Here is a 19,084-nt window from a genome sequence, read left to right on the forward strand (position 1 = left end):
GATAGATACGTGAAGAGGTACGAAAAGTAATGGGTGATGTAAACTTTAAGCATATTTAGGTGAAATTTTAATATCTCATACAATTTAGAAGTAGTCATTATAACTCGTGTTTTAAACACAATACACATGAGCGTGCTTCGTGTGAAAATGTGTTCGTGTAGCCTTTTTATACTAAAAATAAAATCGAGGATATTTTCATCTGCTTCATTTGAATAAAATTTCACGTTTGGGGTTAAGTTGTGTGGGAGGATTTGCGCTTGTTTACTGTAAGAATTAATACTTATTCTTCATGATAATTTTTTTATGTATATTTATTAGGTTTACTATTATAAACTATCTAAAGGTGTAATAAAGAAACACCAAATTTAATAAAAAATATTTTATTCTTTTAAACTCTTCTCTTGTTTTGCTTTGATGTAGATAGCGCTGTTGGCTATTTCTTCCGCACGCCTCTCTTTCTTTTCCCGCCTTGATATTTCACCAACAGCAAAGTATTTATCTCTGAAAATCATATACATACTTATATAATGAGAGACTAAATGAGGCGTAATATCTTACGAAAAAACTCCTTGAAAATGGAATGGATGAAGCCCACAAAACGGTTACTATTGTTCTGATAAGTTTTCTTTTTTAATTTTTATAAGTTTTTGAATAAAAAAGTGTATTACCTTAGTACACCTAAATAAAAACAGGCAATAAATTACGGATCGTGAAAATAGCTCAAACTGTTATTTTTACCTAAAATTATGCGCTCCAGCATTAGGATCGTGCGGCATGTTGGGTATTTCGTCACTGATCTTCTGGTAAGTGAGCAGTCTCCTCGCGGTTAGTTTGGACAGTACTTGCTGAGAATTAGCTACCAGTTCTAGACATGGATGCGATGGTAGCTGGTCTTCGCGGTACTCTTCTCTGAAATATAGATGGTGGTATTTTTTATAACGAACTAGCTAACCGCCCGCGGCTTCGCCCGCTGTGTCTAATACCTAATAAATTATATACTTAAACCTTCCTCTTGAATCACTCTATCTATTAAAAAACCGCATCAAAATCCGTTGCGTAGTTTTAAAGATTTAAGCATACAAAGGGAAATAGGGACAGAAAAAGCGACTTTGTTTTATACTATGTAGTGATGATGTAGTGATATGTGTATACAGTAAGGCAGAATACGGTTTAAGCAAAGTTTGTCTAGTTTCCAGTTATTAGTTTGGCAATATTTGGTAATTTTTTTAAACTAGATGGCGCTGCACGGCCAAAAATATTTTATTACTATTTATAATATTGTCTCTTTCAAAATGTTGTAGAGTACTGTAATTATTTGTAATAGTAATTTAGTAATTATGCAAGCAATTACTAAATATTAGTTGCGATAGTAAAATGTAAGCTAAAGTAGATTTTTTTAATATTTTCAAGCATGATAATCAATGTAAAAAATTTACCTAACCAAAGGGTACCAACACACAAGCCGCCTGCCAATCCTCAAATGCTTAGCAGCAAAGTTCAACAAGTCACTGTAAATATGTGGTAGGCCATATTCGACTTTGGAAGGTATGTGATTATCTAAGTGCTCTTCTAACAACGAATAGTTGTCTCTTTCTATCCCTATCTTTTCTGTTGGCTCTCGTACACCATATGGAGCTGTTAAAACAAAAATATATTTAACAGAATGATAAAATACACTAAACACATCGACTGCACAAAAAATAATCACAACAAATCATTTTTAATGGAACTGAAATGTTTTTAATGGTTTTTTTTTGTTATACATTTTATTTAGGGCCGATTTTTCAATCCTTGATTAAAACTTACCTACCCGTCCAATAAAGTATTACACGATAATATTGCAATGTCATCTGTAAACTGTCAAATACGGGCAATTATACCCGGCGCGGCCTAAGATGATCCCTATGACAGTTCGTCTTAGTGATTGCTCGTATGATGGATCTTGTCGATACTTTACTATTTTATAGGCAAAGGCGTGGTTTGCATTCAGCCACCTCGGTAAACATGTTTTTACAAATATTATAAAATGAATTTTTAACGTCTATTATGTAAACGAAACGGTAAGTAAAACGAAAGTTTTCAAAAACATAAAAATACACCTTATCATTTTCTCGTAATTTTTAACCCGTTTAACACAGTGTATATTAATTTATCATGAAAATGGAATCCCCCATTTAATTTTTCTAAAAAACTTATATTATCATAGGTAAGTAAATTAACGCGAACGGTAATTATTAATTAAGTATGCTGCGATCTTCTGTTCCATTCAATAGTGAATGAACTATAGCTTAAGCATGGAAAGAATGTGAACTCGTTTCCATTATCGAAATTTGTTTATCGATACTTTCCGCACTAGTCGATAAATGCCAACGATGTAAGTTTTGAAGGACGTAAACGTAAAGTCAGATTGATATAATTTCTCGTAAATGATAAGAATTGTTATAATTCCAACGGAATATCATTATAATAGGATAAAGCTACGTAAAAATTAATAAATGCCATTTTTAGACGCCTCCAATACGTTTCTAATTTAATGGTGACGCCATTACAAGTTTGTCTCTTGAGAATAACTGTCAGTGTCATAGGGATCATCTTAGGCCGCGCCGGGTATAGAATACATTTTTGAAATGGTAGTTTAATATGTTATTCAACGAATAAGTTATAACCAAGCATTGAAAAATCAGCCCTTAATATAAAAAAAGACTTGATTGTTTATTCGAGAAAAACTCACGATCAGTTAGTATAGCGTCGAATTTTAAATCATCTCTCCACATAGGTAAAGAAAAGTCACTGACTGCAACATCCAAGTACCGCGACTGGATTCCATATTGTTTCATGTTTCCTTTTATACTTTCTTCTTTGTGTCGCACCTATTAAGATTTTATTGAATAAGAAATATGAATTTTTCGATTAACATACCAGAACAGTCGTCAATAAATAAAAAAAGAGCGTGTATGCCGAGCACGTGTCAGAAGTGAAACTTCTTTTGCAAGATTCAAAGATACCAAAATCTTGGCCTAACTTCATGACGTGACGGTATTGCCATGACGCAACCTTCAAATGTTACTCTCAACGCATCTAAAAAACTTTTACTTAAAAAAAACATGTATTGGTACTTAAATTTACAACATATGTATTATTATAAATTTGGTCTAATAAATATAAAATAGCATTGTCAATACTTTCTTTTTTTTACTTGCTGTCTGTTTAAATGTAAATATTCAATACTACAAGTAACTTCCTTTCACCAAAAACCCAATATAATACATACATTGTTACCTTTTGCCCAACTCTCGTCGGCCTTGTTCTGGCGTGTAACATCATAAAATCAATATCTGAGCCCCATACATATCCTGTTAATAAAAAATCTTATTTCAATTCGTTACTAAGATTGGATAATTTCTACACAAAACATTTCCAATGATCAAAGCAACTCTATTGTTTATCTTGCAATTAAAAAAATAGAATGAAAAAGAAAAGCAGCTATGTGAACAAAACTGTTAACATAACTGTGATAGATTTTTTTTGTTTGTTAATAAAAAAGCCAATAGAATGTTAACTTTAAAAATTAAAAAAAAAATAGAATTGTCTCTGGTCACAACATTATTTTTATTACAAAGTATGAAATCACCTCCAAAATGTGCAGCAGCAACTAACAAAGAGCCAGAGCCAACAAACGGGTCCAACACAAGATCACCATTTGCCACTTGAGCCTGGTTTGCCATGATGATTGACAACTGAGCATCCATACTTGTGTTTCCAATAAACTGTCTCTTCTTCAATGAATGTGTTTGTATGAGATCTCTTTGACCATCTGCTACCTAGAAATTAGATAAATATTTTAGTTTCAAACATAAAATAAATTAATAATTATAATACATAAATAATAATTACATAAATTTTAGATAAAAATTAGGTGGTAATGCTTCATGGGATCATAGGAGTTACAACATAATATGCTACCCAGCAAATTTAATTGAAAATTGAAAAAAAATTTGAAGGTAGATTTACAAATTTCTATGTTTTAAAATCTTACCTACTAAAAAACACATTTAGAGAAAATACTATACAAGATGATAACATTATCTTAAAAATTTTCACTCATTTCAAGAACAAATTTAAAATTAGTTCCTTACCCATCTTCCAAAAAATAAGTCACAAGGTTGCTCTGGTACATTATTTGGATCCACTCCATAGAACTCAATATAGGAGAGTGTGATGTCAGGATTTTTAAGCTTCACTGGCCCTTCTAGTGGTAAATAACTGAATGTCTAAAAAACAACATGTTATAACAAACAAACTGATATAGTATATAGTATAGATGGGTATTATCTACATATTTTATTTGGAAACCAAAAAAGGAAAAGTTTAAAAGATTACCTCTATCTTATCAACTTTTTCTTTCATAGTAAAATGCTTACAAAATGTTTCTACATCTATCTTGAAAGAATTTTCTTTCCCACTGCAAGCTTCTAGGAGCTCACTTGGACAAATATGAGTATCACTGACATCTTCATTCGAAGTTGGGACTATCCACTGTCCCGATATATTTTTCACAGCACTTTTAAGGTTTTCGTGTAATCTTGTTTCACTTTTGGCTCGTGACCATAATTCTATGCAATTCTTTAACAAAACTGACCTCGATGCTATTTTTTTCACACAAGACTCCGATGGTAGTTCTACTATCCAATATGGTTTATCTATCGACGGTTTTTCAATGAACTTTATGTTTATATTCAACAAGGACAGAATACTGTGCATTTCCTGTAATTATAGATCGTAAATTTATTATGCGATTGCTTGATATGAAAGTTTTTTTCTAAAGTAATTCAAAAATACTAACAGCATGACGAAAATCTAAATGTTCGTGTGCAAACCACATTAAATATCGTCGTGACATGGTTGTTTATGTTATTGGTGCTTATTATAAGCGTAACTTGCATAGGATAAATTCTTATTTCATTTTATTTTAGGTACACTTTTGAAATTTGAGCAAAACAAGTTCATGCCACATAACCTCAAGAATTGTTTACATGTCATTTTTTGACAGACTCACAGTCACAGACACAAGAGCAAGTAATATGTCACAGAAGGTCACAGACATCAGTCCTCCTTTGTCAATATTATATTATGTCAAATATGTCAAAACTGCACGTTCCAGTTTACGAATTACGTTTAAAATTTATTGGATACCATTTCTTATGAAAAATACAACTTTTATCGATATAACTCCCAGAATCTGTTTGCTTAATCACTGGCAAATAAAACAATATTTATATTTAAATATACTTTATTCCAGACACTCTCTTTTATTTACAATCTACTAATTCTAGGGTCTCTTCTCCTCTTCTGGCTTTTCTACTATATCTTGGTTAGGGTCTACCATGTATAAGAAATCCAAATATGCATCCTTTATAGAGCCAGAACATGCCACATAGTGTCCCCCAGAGTGTTCAGCAATAATAGGCTTAACAAATAGATTTATGAGGGACTCACTCATTTCTGTAAAAAAAAGAAAAAAAAAACACTTTGCAAAATTTCGCTACATTTAAAGCTAAACTGACACAATAATTCTTAAATCATTGAAGCATCAGGCATTTTAATGATTTTGTGTTGAAAAAATATATATATATTATGTATATCAAAATATAAAATTTCATTATGCATAATTAAAATAGGATTAGAATTACGTACCTTTAGGAATAATGGAATCACTTTCACCATAAACATGTAAAGATGGTAAATTTATGTCCTCATCATAGAAACCCTTGTGAACTAAACTACCAGATCGGAATCCTGATACAAATATTGCAAATTTAAATGTGTATGGTAAATCTGAAACCAAGAAAATATTGAAATGTAAATCAACTAAAATATAAGAATATGATAGTGTTGCTTGGTAGTTCTAATAAAAATTTAATAATTTAATGTTATTGGCCCAATGAGACCACGACACAATAGATTTTCTATTGTGTCTGTGATTCCGGGGGCTGAGGGATTAAAAATGCTTTTGCAGCAAATCTTATGAAACATTAAATCTTCTTCTGATTAAACAAAAATTATGAATTAAAAGATGTTAGATAACTTACACCCCTTTTGCTGCATAGCAGCTAACAACCCTACAAGGCATGCGCCTTGTGAAAAACCCATGAATCCATCAAAAGGACCATACTCCTTCACCACATCTTCAATTAACCGTAATGTATCCTCAAAACCAATGGCAGGACCTCCCAAGCATTTACCACTGTATGTATTATCTTCCGCGTTGAACCACCATGATCTCGCATCTATTTATTAATTAATATTTGCATTATCACTATGACATGCCTTAGGTACATGCTTTTTTTTATAAATAAGTGTACAAGAATCACTATTTCTACTACAAAATAAGTAAGTATATGAAAGGTTATTCAATAATAAACTTATATTATTTTTGGATTGACAGATATAAATTAAATTACATATATAATTCAATTACCTTCATCGCCACCTCCTTCTTCAACTAAAACTTTGTGTGGCGCGGAAATGAATACCAATTGAGCATATTTCGATACAACTTTACGAAACGATCCAATTTTCGATTTAAACACAGTGCCGTTTTGTCTGTATCCATGAAAAGCGAGGATTTTTAATTTTCTCCTGTCTTCTTTATTATTTGTCGGCGGAGATTGGTTAGAATTTGAATTTATTTCAGACATTTTAACTACTATTGTTGGATTTACAGAAATCTTTCTAATCCATTTAAATAAAACAGAAAATGAGTTTGCGGTAAGAATACTAATATTGTTGTGTTAAACTTAATAAATATTAAAAAATTGAACTATAGTCGGCCGTCACGTCGGAGCAAATCAAAGAGTAAAGTAATATTATAAGGGAGCAAATCCAAACTCCAAATGTCAAGAGTCACTTGTCATTGTCAACTGTCAGTGTACAGACAGTGCAAAGAGTATAATGTATAATAGGGCAAGACCAAGAAGCTTATATCCTCTAATACACTGGAGATTGCACTATGACCATTAACTTGAAACAAGAAACTATGACATTCAATGACGTCAGTCATGTTATTTGTCTCTTTCTGTCGAGTGACCACGCTGGTTTGTAAATTCAGGATTTTTCAAAATAGAAAAAACTAAAAATCATGGTCTATAAATAATAACGACATATATTTTTAACAGTATTTATATTATAATATTATGGTCATACTTTATAGGTAGGTACATACAATTTTAATTTGTATAGAATGATAGTTATAAATAACTTTTGGCTACAAAGCTTGGATATGAACCGATATATAGCATTAACATCCTTTGTAAATAGAGGAAAGTTGTGTTTTGCATCAGATGCTGTTTACCACATTGTTAGCTACTCAGATCTTCTTTTTAAACGCGTTGCTTCGACGGGTCAATTTCAAGCCAGAATCATCAAAGAAAAACTGTTTATAGCAGCCTTGCACAAATTTCAGCTAACTTTACAAAGTTTATTTTTCAAAAGGTATTTTTTTCTGGGTCGTAATCCTCAGTAACCTTGATGGGCACATATATTTCTTTTTATTTTACTTTTTGGAAAGCTGAAATACGTAAAACAAAAAAATATGAGGTAAGTTAAAAAAGTATAAATTTCAAAGTAAAAACGAACAATCTTATAACTACATGTGAGTGCAATACCGATGTCATGTGTTGTTTCATTACTAGTAACAATCTTTAAAATGGTGTTCTAAATTTTCATCTTATTATTGTTATTACAATATATTCTCTTCGCTATCCATAAAAACTCGTCATCATGGTTACCTTACTTGTTAAATCTGTTTATTGAAAACTTGTTGAAAAATGATAAAGTATTAGGGAAATAACAAATTTAACATGACTGCTTACTAAAATGATGCTAAATTAGTCAATTTTTGCCATTAAAATGATTCTAAATAGGTAAATGCAGGAGTATTGAGGAATATTGTAAATAACGTAAATATACACTTGCCTGTGAAATTCTATGCCAGAATTTGGTGTCCAAACACTTCTGCAATTTTGCACAATACAATGCATTCTTTATATTCGGAAAATATTCATTAAATAAGCAACAATATTAACTTAAATATTCGAAGCGACGCAATTTTTTTGACACACATGCCATATTGACAAAGTGAGAGTTGCTACAATTTTATTATGGTGACTACCCATAATCAGGGAGTATCGCTTTTTAATAATTGGTTCAGATACTTAGTTTATTTAGCATAAATAATAATTGTCTCATCCAACAATGCTTCTGAATGACGTTGTTGGTAATTTATCAACAAACTCATGTACAAAAACTAACCTTTTGCACAGAATATTACAGCATACATAGTAGCCTTGGGAAAACTTCGTATTAACAGTGGCAATACCAAGTTAGGTGTGAAAGTGATAAAAAACATGAACTGAGCAATATTTTCTTGTTACACGTCAATGTTCATACCGAAATCTCCAGTGTATTAGATATAAGCTTCTTGGGCAAGACAGTGGTACAGACTACAGACTGATGAAACCACAGAGCAAGTAATATGATGAAACCGCAGCACCATAGAGTAAAGTAATAAGCACGCAGCATACAACGCAGCAACCACAGCAGCGACATAAGGCGTATGCGGAAAGAAAGCTGGAAACTTATAAGCGCTTACCGGCGCTTTTCAGCGCTGGTAACCCGCGCAGAAAAATATATGAACACGCGCCGAGAAGCGCTGAACGGCGTCGAAAAGTTCCGACAAGCTTCAACACGCGCTGGTCAGCGCTGGGCGCTGCCATTTAAAATTTGTCTTCTCTGTCTTAGTCTGCGTCAACCTGCCTCCTTTGTGTCGAACGAACCAGCGCTGACAAGTGCCGGTAAGTTTCCAGCACAGAGCAAGTAATAAGGTAGTGTTTTTGCAAGGGTTTTGTAGGTTTCTTTCTGAATACGGCCTTAGCGATCGATCTTCAATTTCTTTCATTCCAAATTTAATCCAAACACAGATAACTATATCTAAGCTGTAAAATAAAATATACAGTTTACTATATTTTCAGTGCGTTTGTTATTGGCGATTTTTTTTATTTTTACTTGATATCGTGAAATTATTTTTTCCTTCTTTTCTTATTCATCCCATCCAAAACCCCTCAGTTTGGATGTTTCTTTAATTAGTTTCTAAAATATGTATTTTTTTTTTATATTTAAATACCTACATAAGTATTTGCCATACGTTAAAATCTCCGAGGTTAAAATACGTAGACAGAGTAACTAAGTTAACAGAGTAACTTAGTTTCTCTGTCTACGTTAAAATACTTCGCAATTTGACGTTTAAAAAGTTACATTATGGCTGGTTCACACTTTGATTAGTGCGAGTGCAAGTGATTAGTGCAGGTGTTTAGTAACTACGTGTGGACAGCGACTGTTTAGTGCAAGTGTTTAGTAGGCTGTGTAGTAAAGTGAATAGAAGCGTGTTCTATTTTTTTGCGAGTGGACTGCGAGTAGCCACGTCCCGCGCGCCCTCCCTCCCCTCACTCGCAGCGTGCCTGCCACTAAACACGTCTGGACAGGAGTGTTTAGTGTTTAGTGTTTAGCGTAGTGTGTAGCGTCGCACGCGGCACGCTTGTTGTTGTACAAAATGGCATTCGCACTAATCACCTGCACTCGCAGTGAATTGGACACTACTCGCACTACACACCTGCACTCGCACTAATCACCTGCACTCGCACTAATCAAAGTGTGAACCAGCCTTTACAGATACAGAGTTTTCGCGGTAAAACTTGTAAATTGTCAAGTTCAGTTTTAACGCATTTTGTTGTTATTTATCGGAAATAAGAAGTTTTCTTTTAAAATAATACAATAAGTACTTTAAATATGGAAGACGGTGATTTTGATCAGCGATTAAGAGATTTACAAAGAGAATATTTGGAGTTTTTAGATGATGAGGTAATGATAAACAATTGTTTTTAAGGTAACCTATTTCTACTCTATAAAAGTTATAAAAGTTTTATTGCAAATTTGTTTGTTATAGGAAGATCAAGGTGTTTACATGGAACGAGTGAAGCAAATGATAGGAGAAAAAAGTAAGCGACTAAATGTTAACATAAATGATTTAAGAAGAAAGAATCCAGATCGAGCAAAGAATTTGCTGGATAATGCCTTTGAAGAGCAAATAGCGTTTCAAAGAGCGCTAAAGGAATATGTGTCGTCAATAGACCCAACATATGCAAAAGAACAGGAAGAATTTTTTGTTGCATTCTCTGGAAGTTTTGGTACTAAGCATGTCACACCAAGAAGTTTAACATCAAGGTGCGTTAAAGTTTATTTAATTTCTTAGCAGTATTATTTATATATTATTTCTTATGAACTTATACAAAGTCCACTATTGACTGGCTTGTTGGCTAGGTTGGTAGCGGCCCTGCCTTCCAAGCCAGAGGTTGTGAGTTCGATCCCCACCCGGGGCAAATTTTTGTGTGATGAACATAGATGTTTGCTCTGTGTCTGGGTGTTAATTATCTATATCAGTATTTATTAAAAACTATATATGTGTTTATCAGCCATCTGGTTTCCATAACACAAGTGAAAGCTTAGTATGTGATCAGATTATGCTGTGTGTGAAAACTGTCCCGAAAATATTTATTTATTTAATGCAGTTGTAGGTCCTAAAGAAATTTGCCATCTTATTTAACTTCCTACAACTTTCCTCTGATATTGTTATATAAACTGATTTACAGGTACTTGGGTAATCTAATATGTGTGGAAGGAATAGTCACAAGGGTCTCACTGGTAAGACCAAAGGTAGTAAGAAGTGTTCACTACTGTCCTGCTACCAAAAAAGTTATGGAAAGGAAGTACACAGATCTTACGTCTTTTGAAGCTTTCCCAACTACTGCTATTTATCCTACTAAGGTAAAGTATACAATTAATTTTAAAACTGTCAGTCTGTTTAGTTTTAATAAATTTATATCAGCTCCAAGTATGTATTAAGGTATAAATTTATAAAGAATAGAAAAAAAAAATTTATAAATTTATATTTATAAAGCATTTGAATGCCATAAAAAGCAAAAAAATATAAATTCAAGAAAAGGTTGTGTTCCATCTTTACAATATTGTATTCACTGAAAAGTGCTTCATATTGGTTGAGATGGTTGTTAAATCATCTCAATAGATGGCGCGCGGTGTGTCCCTTAAGACACATAAAACTGAAAGAGTAGAATAAATTCGATTACTCAGGCGGGTCACGAGTGGCTGAGTTGGTTAGGCATCCGTCCCGGAACGGCGCGAAGGATGCGGGTTCGAGTCCCGCCTTGTGATCGAATTTTTTCTATTCTTTATAAATTTATATTTATAAAGCATTTGAATGCCATAAAAACCAAAAAAATATAAATTCATGTATTAAGGTGCCAAATATTTATTGTTGATTGATGAAAAGTATTTAACAGAAGTTGAACAGAAGGCTTTACTAAATTCAAATAAAACATATCTTTTTCTTGCATTTTACCCAACAATGTTAGTGCACTATCTCTTTAATTCAAAATAATTTAATCCCTTAAATTTTTAGGATGATGAAGGCAACCCCCTAGAAACTGAATATGGTTTATCCAGATACAAAGACCACCAGACCCTCACAGTTCAGGAGATGCCGGAGAAGGCTCCCGCTGGCCAGCTTCCAAGGAGTGTGGATGTGGTCTGTGATGATGATCTAGTAGATATGTGCAAGCCAGGAGACAGGGTTCAGATTGTGGGCAACTATAGATGTCTACCGTCAAAACAGGGCAGTTTTACAGCTGGTACTTTTAGGTAAGTTTGGACTTATTTAACCCATTGAGACCTGAGCGGCCCGACGGGTCCACGACACAATAGATTTTCTATTGTGTCTGTGATTTCGGGGGCTGAGTTATTACAATTTTCATCATAATATAATTTTTAACTACAATAATTATTGTTTGATTCTAAAGAAAAGCCTGCTCTATATTCGTTTTTTTAAATAGTTAATTATTGTACATGTTGCTTTGTAAAGATTGAATTACAGGAAGTTATTGAAATCTGAACTATTAACAAAATCCTTCCTACTAATATTATAAATACGAAAATTTTTGAGGATGTGTGTGTGTTTGTTACTCTTTCATGCAAATACTACTGATTACAATGAAATTAAGCACACTTATAGAGGGTAACTTAGATTTACACATAGGATAGGTTTTATCCCGGAAATCCCACAGGAACGGGAACTATACGGGTTTTTCTTTGATAACGCGGGCGAAGCTGCGGGCGGAAAGCTAGTATCCTAATATTTTAACAATGAACAAATGAATTTTCATTTAAAATTCCTGACCTCTCATTTGAAACTATACTTGCTTTTCAGAACTATCCTAATAGCCAACAACGTAACACAAATAAACAAGGAAATGAATCTCAACATCACACTAGAAGACATAAAGTTATGTAAGCGACTGGCCAAGCGCACAAATGCAGACATGTTTGAATTGTTAAGCAAGTCTCTAGCACCTTCGATACACGGACACGATTTTATTAAGAAAGCCATTTTATGTCAATTACTGGGAGGAATGGAGAAGATACTGCCTAATGGAACAAGATTAAGAGGGTAAGGTACTTTGGTTATATTTTAAAGTGAAACTTTTTTAGACCCGTTGAGCCTTGAGAGTAAAATTTTTAAGTTGCGTCCAGAAATACGTTACATGATGAAGTAAGGCGACGAGTTTGATCTCTTTGAATCTTGCCAAAGATGTTTCACTTCTGACATGTATGCTCGACACAAGCTCTGTTTTTTTTAAAGAAATTTCTCTTGATTTAGAGTAGGTTGTTTTGAGGACAGTAAAATATAAAATTAAAATTTTATTCGTTTTCTTTTCTTTGATTTAAATATTATTAAAAAATAAAAAGCAATCTTTGTTTTAAAATATTTCCAGTGACATCAACATTCTTCTCATTGGCGATCCATCGGTGGCCAAATCCCAACTCCTGCGGTATGTGTTGATGACAGCACCCAGAGCGATCACCACCACTGGTCGAGGGTCCTCTGGTGTTGGTCTCACTGCTGCTGTTACTACTGACCCAGAGACAGGGGACCGAAGGTAATACATTAATTTTTTTTCTGTTATAATGTTAATATAGTTCAAAGTTGAATTTACCTATTTATTTTCGGCTAGCTTTCCGCCCGCAGCATCGCCCGCTTTGTCCATAATTATATACAAAAAAATTCCTTGATATTCACTATGCATTAAAAAACCGTATCAATATCCGTTGAATAGTTTTCAAGATCTAAGTAATACAGTCACACAGACTGCGAAAAGTGACTTTGTTTTATACTGAAATGTAACCAAGCAAAAACTGTTGTTGTACATTATTTCTTAATTCATATTTTTTTTTTATTTCAACCTAGCGGTCCGCCCAGGCTGCACCCGTGGTACATATTTACGTTTTCTCTACATAAGAACCATCCTCGTACTTCAAGGAATATAATGAAAAAATAATTATCGAAATCGGCCCACCCGTTCACGCGTGATTTCGTGACAACGCGAAACGGGTTTCATTTTTATATACCTACATAATATATAGATTTATTTAATTAATTCTGAGTTGCCATATGATCTAGTTAAATCTCTCACAGATTAGAAGCCGGCGCCATGGTGTTAGCGGACAGGGGTGTAGTGTGCATCGATGAGTTCGACAAGATGTCGGACATCGACAGAACGGCTATACACGAAGTGATGGAACAAGGGCGGGTGACGATCGCTAAGGCGGGGGTACACGCGGCGCTGAATGCGCGCTGCTCGGTGCTTGCTGCAGCTAACCCGGTTTATGGAAGGGTGAGTATGTAGCCTATTGAATGCCCTTATCCCTTATCTATACTAATATTATAAAGCTGAAGAGTTTGTTTGTTTGTTTGAACGCGCTAATCTCGGGAACTACCGGTCCGATTTGAAAAATTATTTCGGTGATTGATAGCCTATTTATCGAGGAAGGTTATAGGCTATATATAATCACGCTAGGACCAACAGGAGTGGAGCCACGGGGGCGAAACCGCCGGAGCAGCTAGTGTGTGATATAAAGTGTGAATTAACGTAATAATAATATGGTGATCCAGTATTAAATAAAAGAAAAGAAAGTCTTTTGAAGTCAATTTTTGATGCGTTGATTCGACGTATTTCTGTAAAGTTTCACTTCTTACGTGTGTACTAGTACACGCACACATTTTTTAATTAACTCTTAGATAACATAAAATGTCTATTTCTTATGCCCTTGCTCCACCATAACATGTTCTTTCAGTATGACCAATACAAAACGCCAATGGAGAACATCGGGCTCCAAGACTCGTTGCTATCTCGTTTCGATCTGCTCTTCGTGATGCTGGACATCGCGGACGCGGACCATGATAACATGATCTCGGAGCATGTGCTGAGGATGCATCGATACAGGTATTTAAATATGAATTTACTTTTATACTAGTTGGTATCAAACATATTATGTGAAGAAAAAAAAACGACGTGTGTCACTCGGGGACTGCCGCGGTAAAGCTATTGCATGCTATGCCTTCAAGACACACCTTCGCCCGTCCGAGTGGGGAGCGTGAGGTTTTTTCGTTACGGAATTTCTCGATTCGGTCCCCGCACTCAAAGCCCGCGATAGCAGCTATGCAATAGCATAATACTTTTTTGTCATTTCAGTGTTTTGTTTTGAATGATGCAAAATGTTTTTGTCTTTTGAACGTCTTCTTTTAAATAGTGCATAAGCTACATAATTGATTAAAATTTAATTTAAAACTGTAACTGTACACAAAAAAGACCTTTATTTGACGAACCGGGCTTTATAATAATTATTAATTTCATCTCTAACAACTAGAACCAGCACAATCATATGAATATAGGAAAATATTTTATACAGAAATCCAAAAGAACAAGACGGTGAAGTGCTGCCAATGGGTTCGTCAGTGGACATGCTGTCAACAGAAAATCCTGATAATGATGATGTTGAGGTATTATAAATAGTTTTTAAAAGTATTGTTAGTTGGTATAAAATTATATCTCAAATAATCTATACAGTGTTTCACAATTCAATATTTCTAGTTCTTTTCTTAATTTACGTATTATGCTCGTCACTCACATTCGCGTACGAATGTTGGTACACAACTGAACGACCCAGGTAACGTTTAGCAATTTATAAATTACATAGTAATTTTTTTTATTTCGAATAAAAAGACCTAGTTTAACAATGCTTTTGTTCTATTTCCATGCCAAATTCGCTACTAAATCTAATATTTACTACCCATTCTAGGACTCAACGGACTCAATATACGAAAAATACGACCCTCTCCTTCACGGCCGGACCCGCAACAAAAAGGACCAGTACTTCAGCACCAAGTTCATGAAGAAATACCTGCACATAGCCAAGCTGATGAAGCCCAAGCTGACCCAGGAGGCGTCTGATGCGATAGCTGATGAGTATACCAAGTTACGGAACCAGGATATGATGGAGAGCGATGTGGCCAGGGTATGTTGGAGACATTTATTTAATATTACTAGTACTTACTGCCATTTTTACTACTTACTACAAGCTATTGGTAATTTTTATGAAGAAATACATGAAAATGGCTAAGCAAATGAAGTTTAAACTTACCCAGGTTGTGTAATAAAAACAATTGCTTATGTCACTCCTGAATAGTGTAGCTTTCTGTTAGTGAAAGAATTTTATGTTCGGGTAAGAAATGAGGTGGTAAGTCGGAAGGTACATGAATTATATCAAACTAGCTTTCCACCCGCGGCTTCGCCCGCGCAGTCAAAGAAAAACCCGCATAGTTCCCGTTCCCGTGGGATTTCCGGGATAAAACCTATCCTATGTCCCGGGGTAAAAAGTAGCCTATGTCCTTTCTCGGGTATGAAAATATCTCTATACCAAATTTCATGCAAATTGGTTCAGTAGTTAAGGCGTGATTGAGTAACAGAGTTACTTTCGCATTTATAATATTAGTATGGATTATTCAAATTGTATACCATGGTCAACTTCTTGTCATATTGATAAATATGTGTAAAAGAACTTACATTACACATGCATGCAAAACAGACGATTCAAGGTAGTTTCCTATTTTTAAATTTAATTTTTATTTATAAATTATATAAATATTATATTATATTATCGTTCATTAATTGTAAAACATAAAATGGACAAATAAATTTATTTCATTTCATTTTATTCCAGACACAACCAGTAACAGCTCGTACGTTAGAAACACTGATCCGTCTGGCCACAGCGCACGCAAAATGTCGTCTCAGTTTCCAAATAACAGAACTGGATGCGTTATGCGCTATTGAACTTGTTCACTTCGCTTACTTTAAACGGGTATGTATTGTTGTTATATGTATATGCAAATTTACATTCTGTTTTTTATAGAAAAAATGTGATTGTTTCAAAAATTAACATGTTATATTCAACTGTAATGTATATTTTTTTCACAACATACTGAAGCCCATATCGTCTTTACCACGCGACTTAATTTAAAGTATTTTATAGGGGAAATTTCAGAGAGCTTTTTAAGTTTTCTATTTGCTAAAAAAACACACGAAGAGAAAAGATAATAAATATCTCAGAAAAAAAACGAACCTTAACAATTAATTGTATTCTAGGTTCTAACAAAAGAAAAACGTCGCAAACGTCGCGCGTCATCAGGTGACGAAGCGTCGGATAATGAGACGACGCCCTCACAACCACGACCCAAACGATCGAGACGGACGGTTAGCTATCATTTTATTATGTATTATTTTATTGAAGTTATACTTCTTTTGGCGCGATGGAGAAAAATGATGAGAGTAAATTTTTACGATGCGCGCGCACACCGACACCTAAATTTAACAGCATGAAGTTAGTTCTAGGTGATATGAAAATTGATAACTATGTTCCAGTATTTTTTTTTTTTTCATACGCCAAAGAAGTATAACTCCAACGCGTGTACATAAATACAAACACTCTTTTTTTTACTTAGCTTTTTATATTTAAGATTATGTGTTAGTCACAGATTGAACTTTCTTTTTGTATTTTAAAATTAACGATATTTTAAATGTCGAAGCATTCTGATTAATTTTATGATAATTATATGGTTGAGCGTGAAAATATTTCATACGCAATACAACAAACATATTAGATTTAATACAAATTTTCTGACAGTAATACTTATTTTATATACACAGCAGAAAGACGGCGAAGCAGATCCCTACGAGTTTTCTTCGGACGAAGAGGCAGAGACAGTACTTCGGAGGGCGCATACAGCCAGACAACCAGACGCAGAACCTAAGAAGAAACCCTCGCAAACCACTGTTATCGAGACCAATAGGTTAAAAGAGCTTAAAAAAGTCATATTTTTTTAAAGATAATTAATTTAAATTTTAATTATAATGTAAATTAAATTAAGTTTCCCTGAATTATCGTTTATTGCTCTAATATATAAAATGCATTAAAAAAATGAATCAATCAATCACATTGAGGTAATAAGCCTCTAGACGCACATAAAAAAATCGTTAATAAACAGTTTCTATTATAAAAATGTTGTCTAATAAATCGCTCAATTGAAAAGTCTCTGTTATACATGTTTTGAGCCTTTTTTGAGCATGCTTGTCACTCTAGTTGTTTATCATCACCCAAATTCCCACAAACAACTTTATACTACTGATAACTTTTGATTTAATAATTTTTGAAGTGAAACTTCTTTATTGGGGTTGGAAAAAATTTAGTGTAACATTTTTTCGTTACGCGCCATCTTTTTCTTATCCTTACCACGCGTTGTTTATACGACGTTTGACCCAACTACCTTCACATTATTAATAGTCGTTGACCTGCTGCGATTTGTTATCAACTACCTACATCAATTAGGCAGTTGTGTAGAATCGCAGTACATTCTTATTACATTCAAGTAATAATTAACCCGGCCTCGCGTGTAATTTCTAAAACTAGTATAATTTTTATTCCAGGTTAACAGAATTCAAGTCAGCGCTCCAACAACTATTCCGAGAAGAGCGAGCCAATTCCCTCCCGCTAGAGAGAATAACAATGTACGTGAATGAGAAGTATTCGCACGCGATATTCAGCTCTGGAGAGATCACAGCAGCCTTGGAGCGCATGACACAAGACAACCAAGTTATGATGGCTGACGATATTGTGTTTTTGATCTAGTGTTGCCAGTTTGTGTGTTAAGTGTTGCCAGTTAATGTAATAAAAATCAATATTGGAACATGTTGTTTGGAGAATTACGGAAAAATCGACAAATGCTTAATTGGAGAGCGAGTTAACTCATTCCTACTTGATAGAGTAACACACGTGAATGAAAAGTATTTGCACACTGTTCAGTTCTGGAGAGGTCACAGTTGCTTTGGAACGGATGACACAAGACAACCTAGTGTTGTCAGTTTATGTGTTAAGAATTGCCATGTGGGTCTGTGGTATTGCCAGTTTAGTAAATGTAATAAATATCAAGTTTGTTTTGGAAATTCATGGAAAAATCCTACTAATTAGGGAAGGTTTAGTTAACTCTCTCCCACGATTACACTAATTTCTAATGAATCAAGATTTCTATGTCCTGTTTGGTTTATTTTCATAGAAGAATCTGTGCCATCGGTCGTCATTTGTATTAACTTATAAATTGCATAGACTGGCTCTAAGGTAGAATTTGTTATGTATCTTGATTATCGATTTTAATCTATTTTTGTAATGTTTAAAATGTTAAGATCATGTAGCTCTAAATGTTTGTAATTAAGATGTAAGAATCTGCCTTATTTTGTACCTACCTAACTGATAAGTTAATCACAACTGTTTTTATTGTAATTTGTTAAGTGATTAATAAATCTGAATCTAAAGGAATTTTTTTTTTTTATTTATTACCTTAATATTCCTTAACTAATGATATTTATTACAAGACTAGCTTTTCGCCCGCGGCTCTGCCCGCGTTTTCATAGAAGAACCCGTATAGTTCCCGTTCCCGTGGGATTTCCGGGATAAAAACTATCCTATGTGTTAACCTTTAACCAGTGACGTGAAAAATGTATAACACTATACGGGACATGACGTCTGACAGACTACTACTTTCAAAGTAAATTTTAGGCATAAAATG

At 33.9% G+C, this 19,084-nt stretch overlaps 3 protein-coding genes across 4 annotated transcripts; 1 reads left to right on the forward strand and 2 right to left on the reverse strand.

The window, feature by feature from the left end:
- Window positions 1–364: 364 nt before the first annotated feature.
- LOC123694930 (tRNA (guanine(10)-N2)-methyltransferase homolog) lies at window positions 365–5,072 on the reverse strand. Its single transcript, XM_045640563.1, has 9 exons — window positions 4,844–5,072; window positions 4,381–4,764; window positions 4,137–4,271; window positions 3,632–3,821; window positions 3,280–3,353; window positions 2,732–2,870; window positions 1,437–1,635; window positions 739–909; window positions 365–501 (listed from the first exon to the last, which is right to left on the reverse strand). The coding sequence occupies exons 1-9, from the start codon at window positions 4,898–4,900 to the stop codon at window positions 381–383; spliced, it is 1,470 nt and encodes a 489-aa protein (XP_045496519.1). The 5' UTR covers window positions 4,901–5,072; the 3' UTR covers window positions 365–380.
- A 200-nt stretch (window positions 5,073–5,272) lies between these two features.
- On the reverse strand, window positions 5,273–6,847 carry LOC123694944 (esterase AAEL000016). Its single transcript, XM_045640592.1, has 4 exons — window positions 6,479–6,847; window positions 6,090–6,287; window positions 5,695–5,835; window positions 5,273–5,502 (listed from the first exon to the last, which is right to left on the reverse strand). Exons 1-4 carry the CDS (start codon window positions 6,696–6,698, stop codon window positions 5,330–5,332), a joined length of 732 nt encoding a protein of 243 aa, XP_045496548.1. The 5' UTR covers window positions 6,699–6,847; the 3' UTR covers window positions 5,273–5,329.
- A 2,888-nt stretch (window positions 6,848–9,735) lies between these two features.
- Window positions 9,736–18,834, forward strand: LOC123694914 (DNA replication licensing factor Mcm3). Of its 2 annotated transcripts, none has more exons than XM_045640537.1 (14): window positions 9,736–9,915; window positions 10,001–10,278; window positions 10,704–10,878; window positions 11,531–11,769; window positions 12,335–12,574; window positions 12,900–13,064; window positions 13,601–13,799; window positions 14,260–14,408; window positions 14,875–14,965; window positions 15,265–15,480; window positions 16,186–16,326; window positions 16,611–16,718; window positions 17,172–17,314; window positions 17,949–18,834. In XM_045640537.1, exons 1-14 carry the CDS (start codon window positions 9,844–9,846, stop codon window positions 18,148–18,150), a joined length of 2,418 nt encoding a protein of 805 aa, XP_045496493.1. In that variant the 5' UTR covers window positions 9,736–9,843; the 3' UTR covers window positions 18,151–18,834. The 2 variants fall into 2 exon arrangements, with proteins under 2 accessions (XP_045496493.1, XP_045496494.1); XM_045640538.1 differs by having other exon boundaries at window positions 17,175–17,314.
- Window positions 18,835–19,084: the final 250 nt, after the last annotated feature.

The sequence above is a fragment of the Colias croceus genome, chromosome 10 (assembly GCF_905220415.1).
Source record: "Colias croceus chromosome 10, ilColCroc2.1".
Lineage (NCBI taxonomy): Eukaryota > Metazoa > Arthropoda > Insecta > Lepidoptera > Pieridae > Colias > Colias croceus.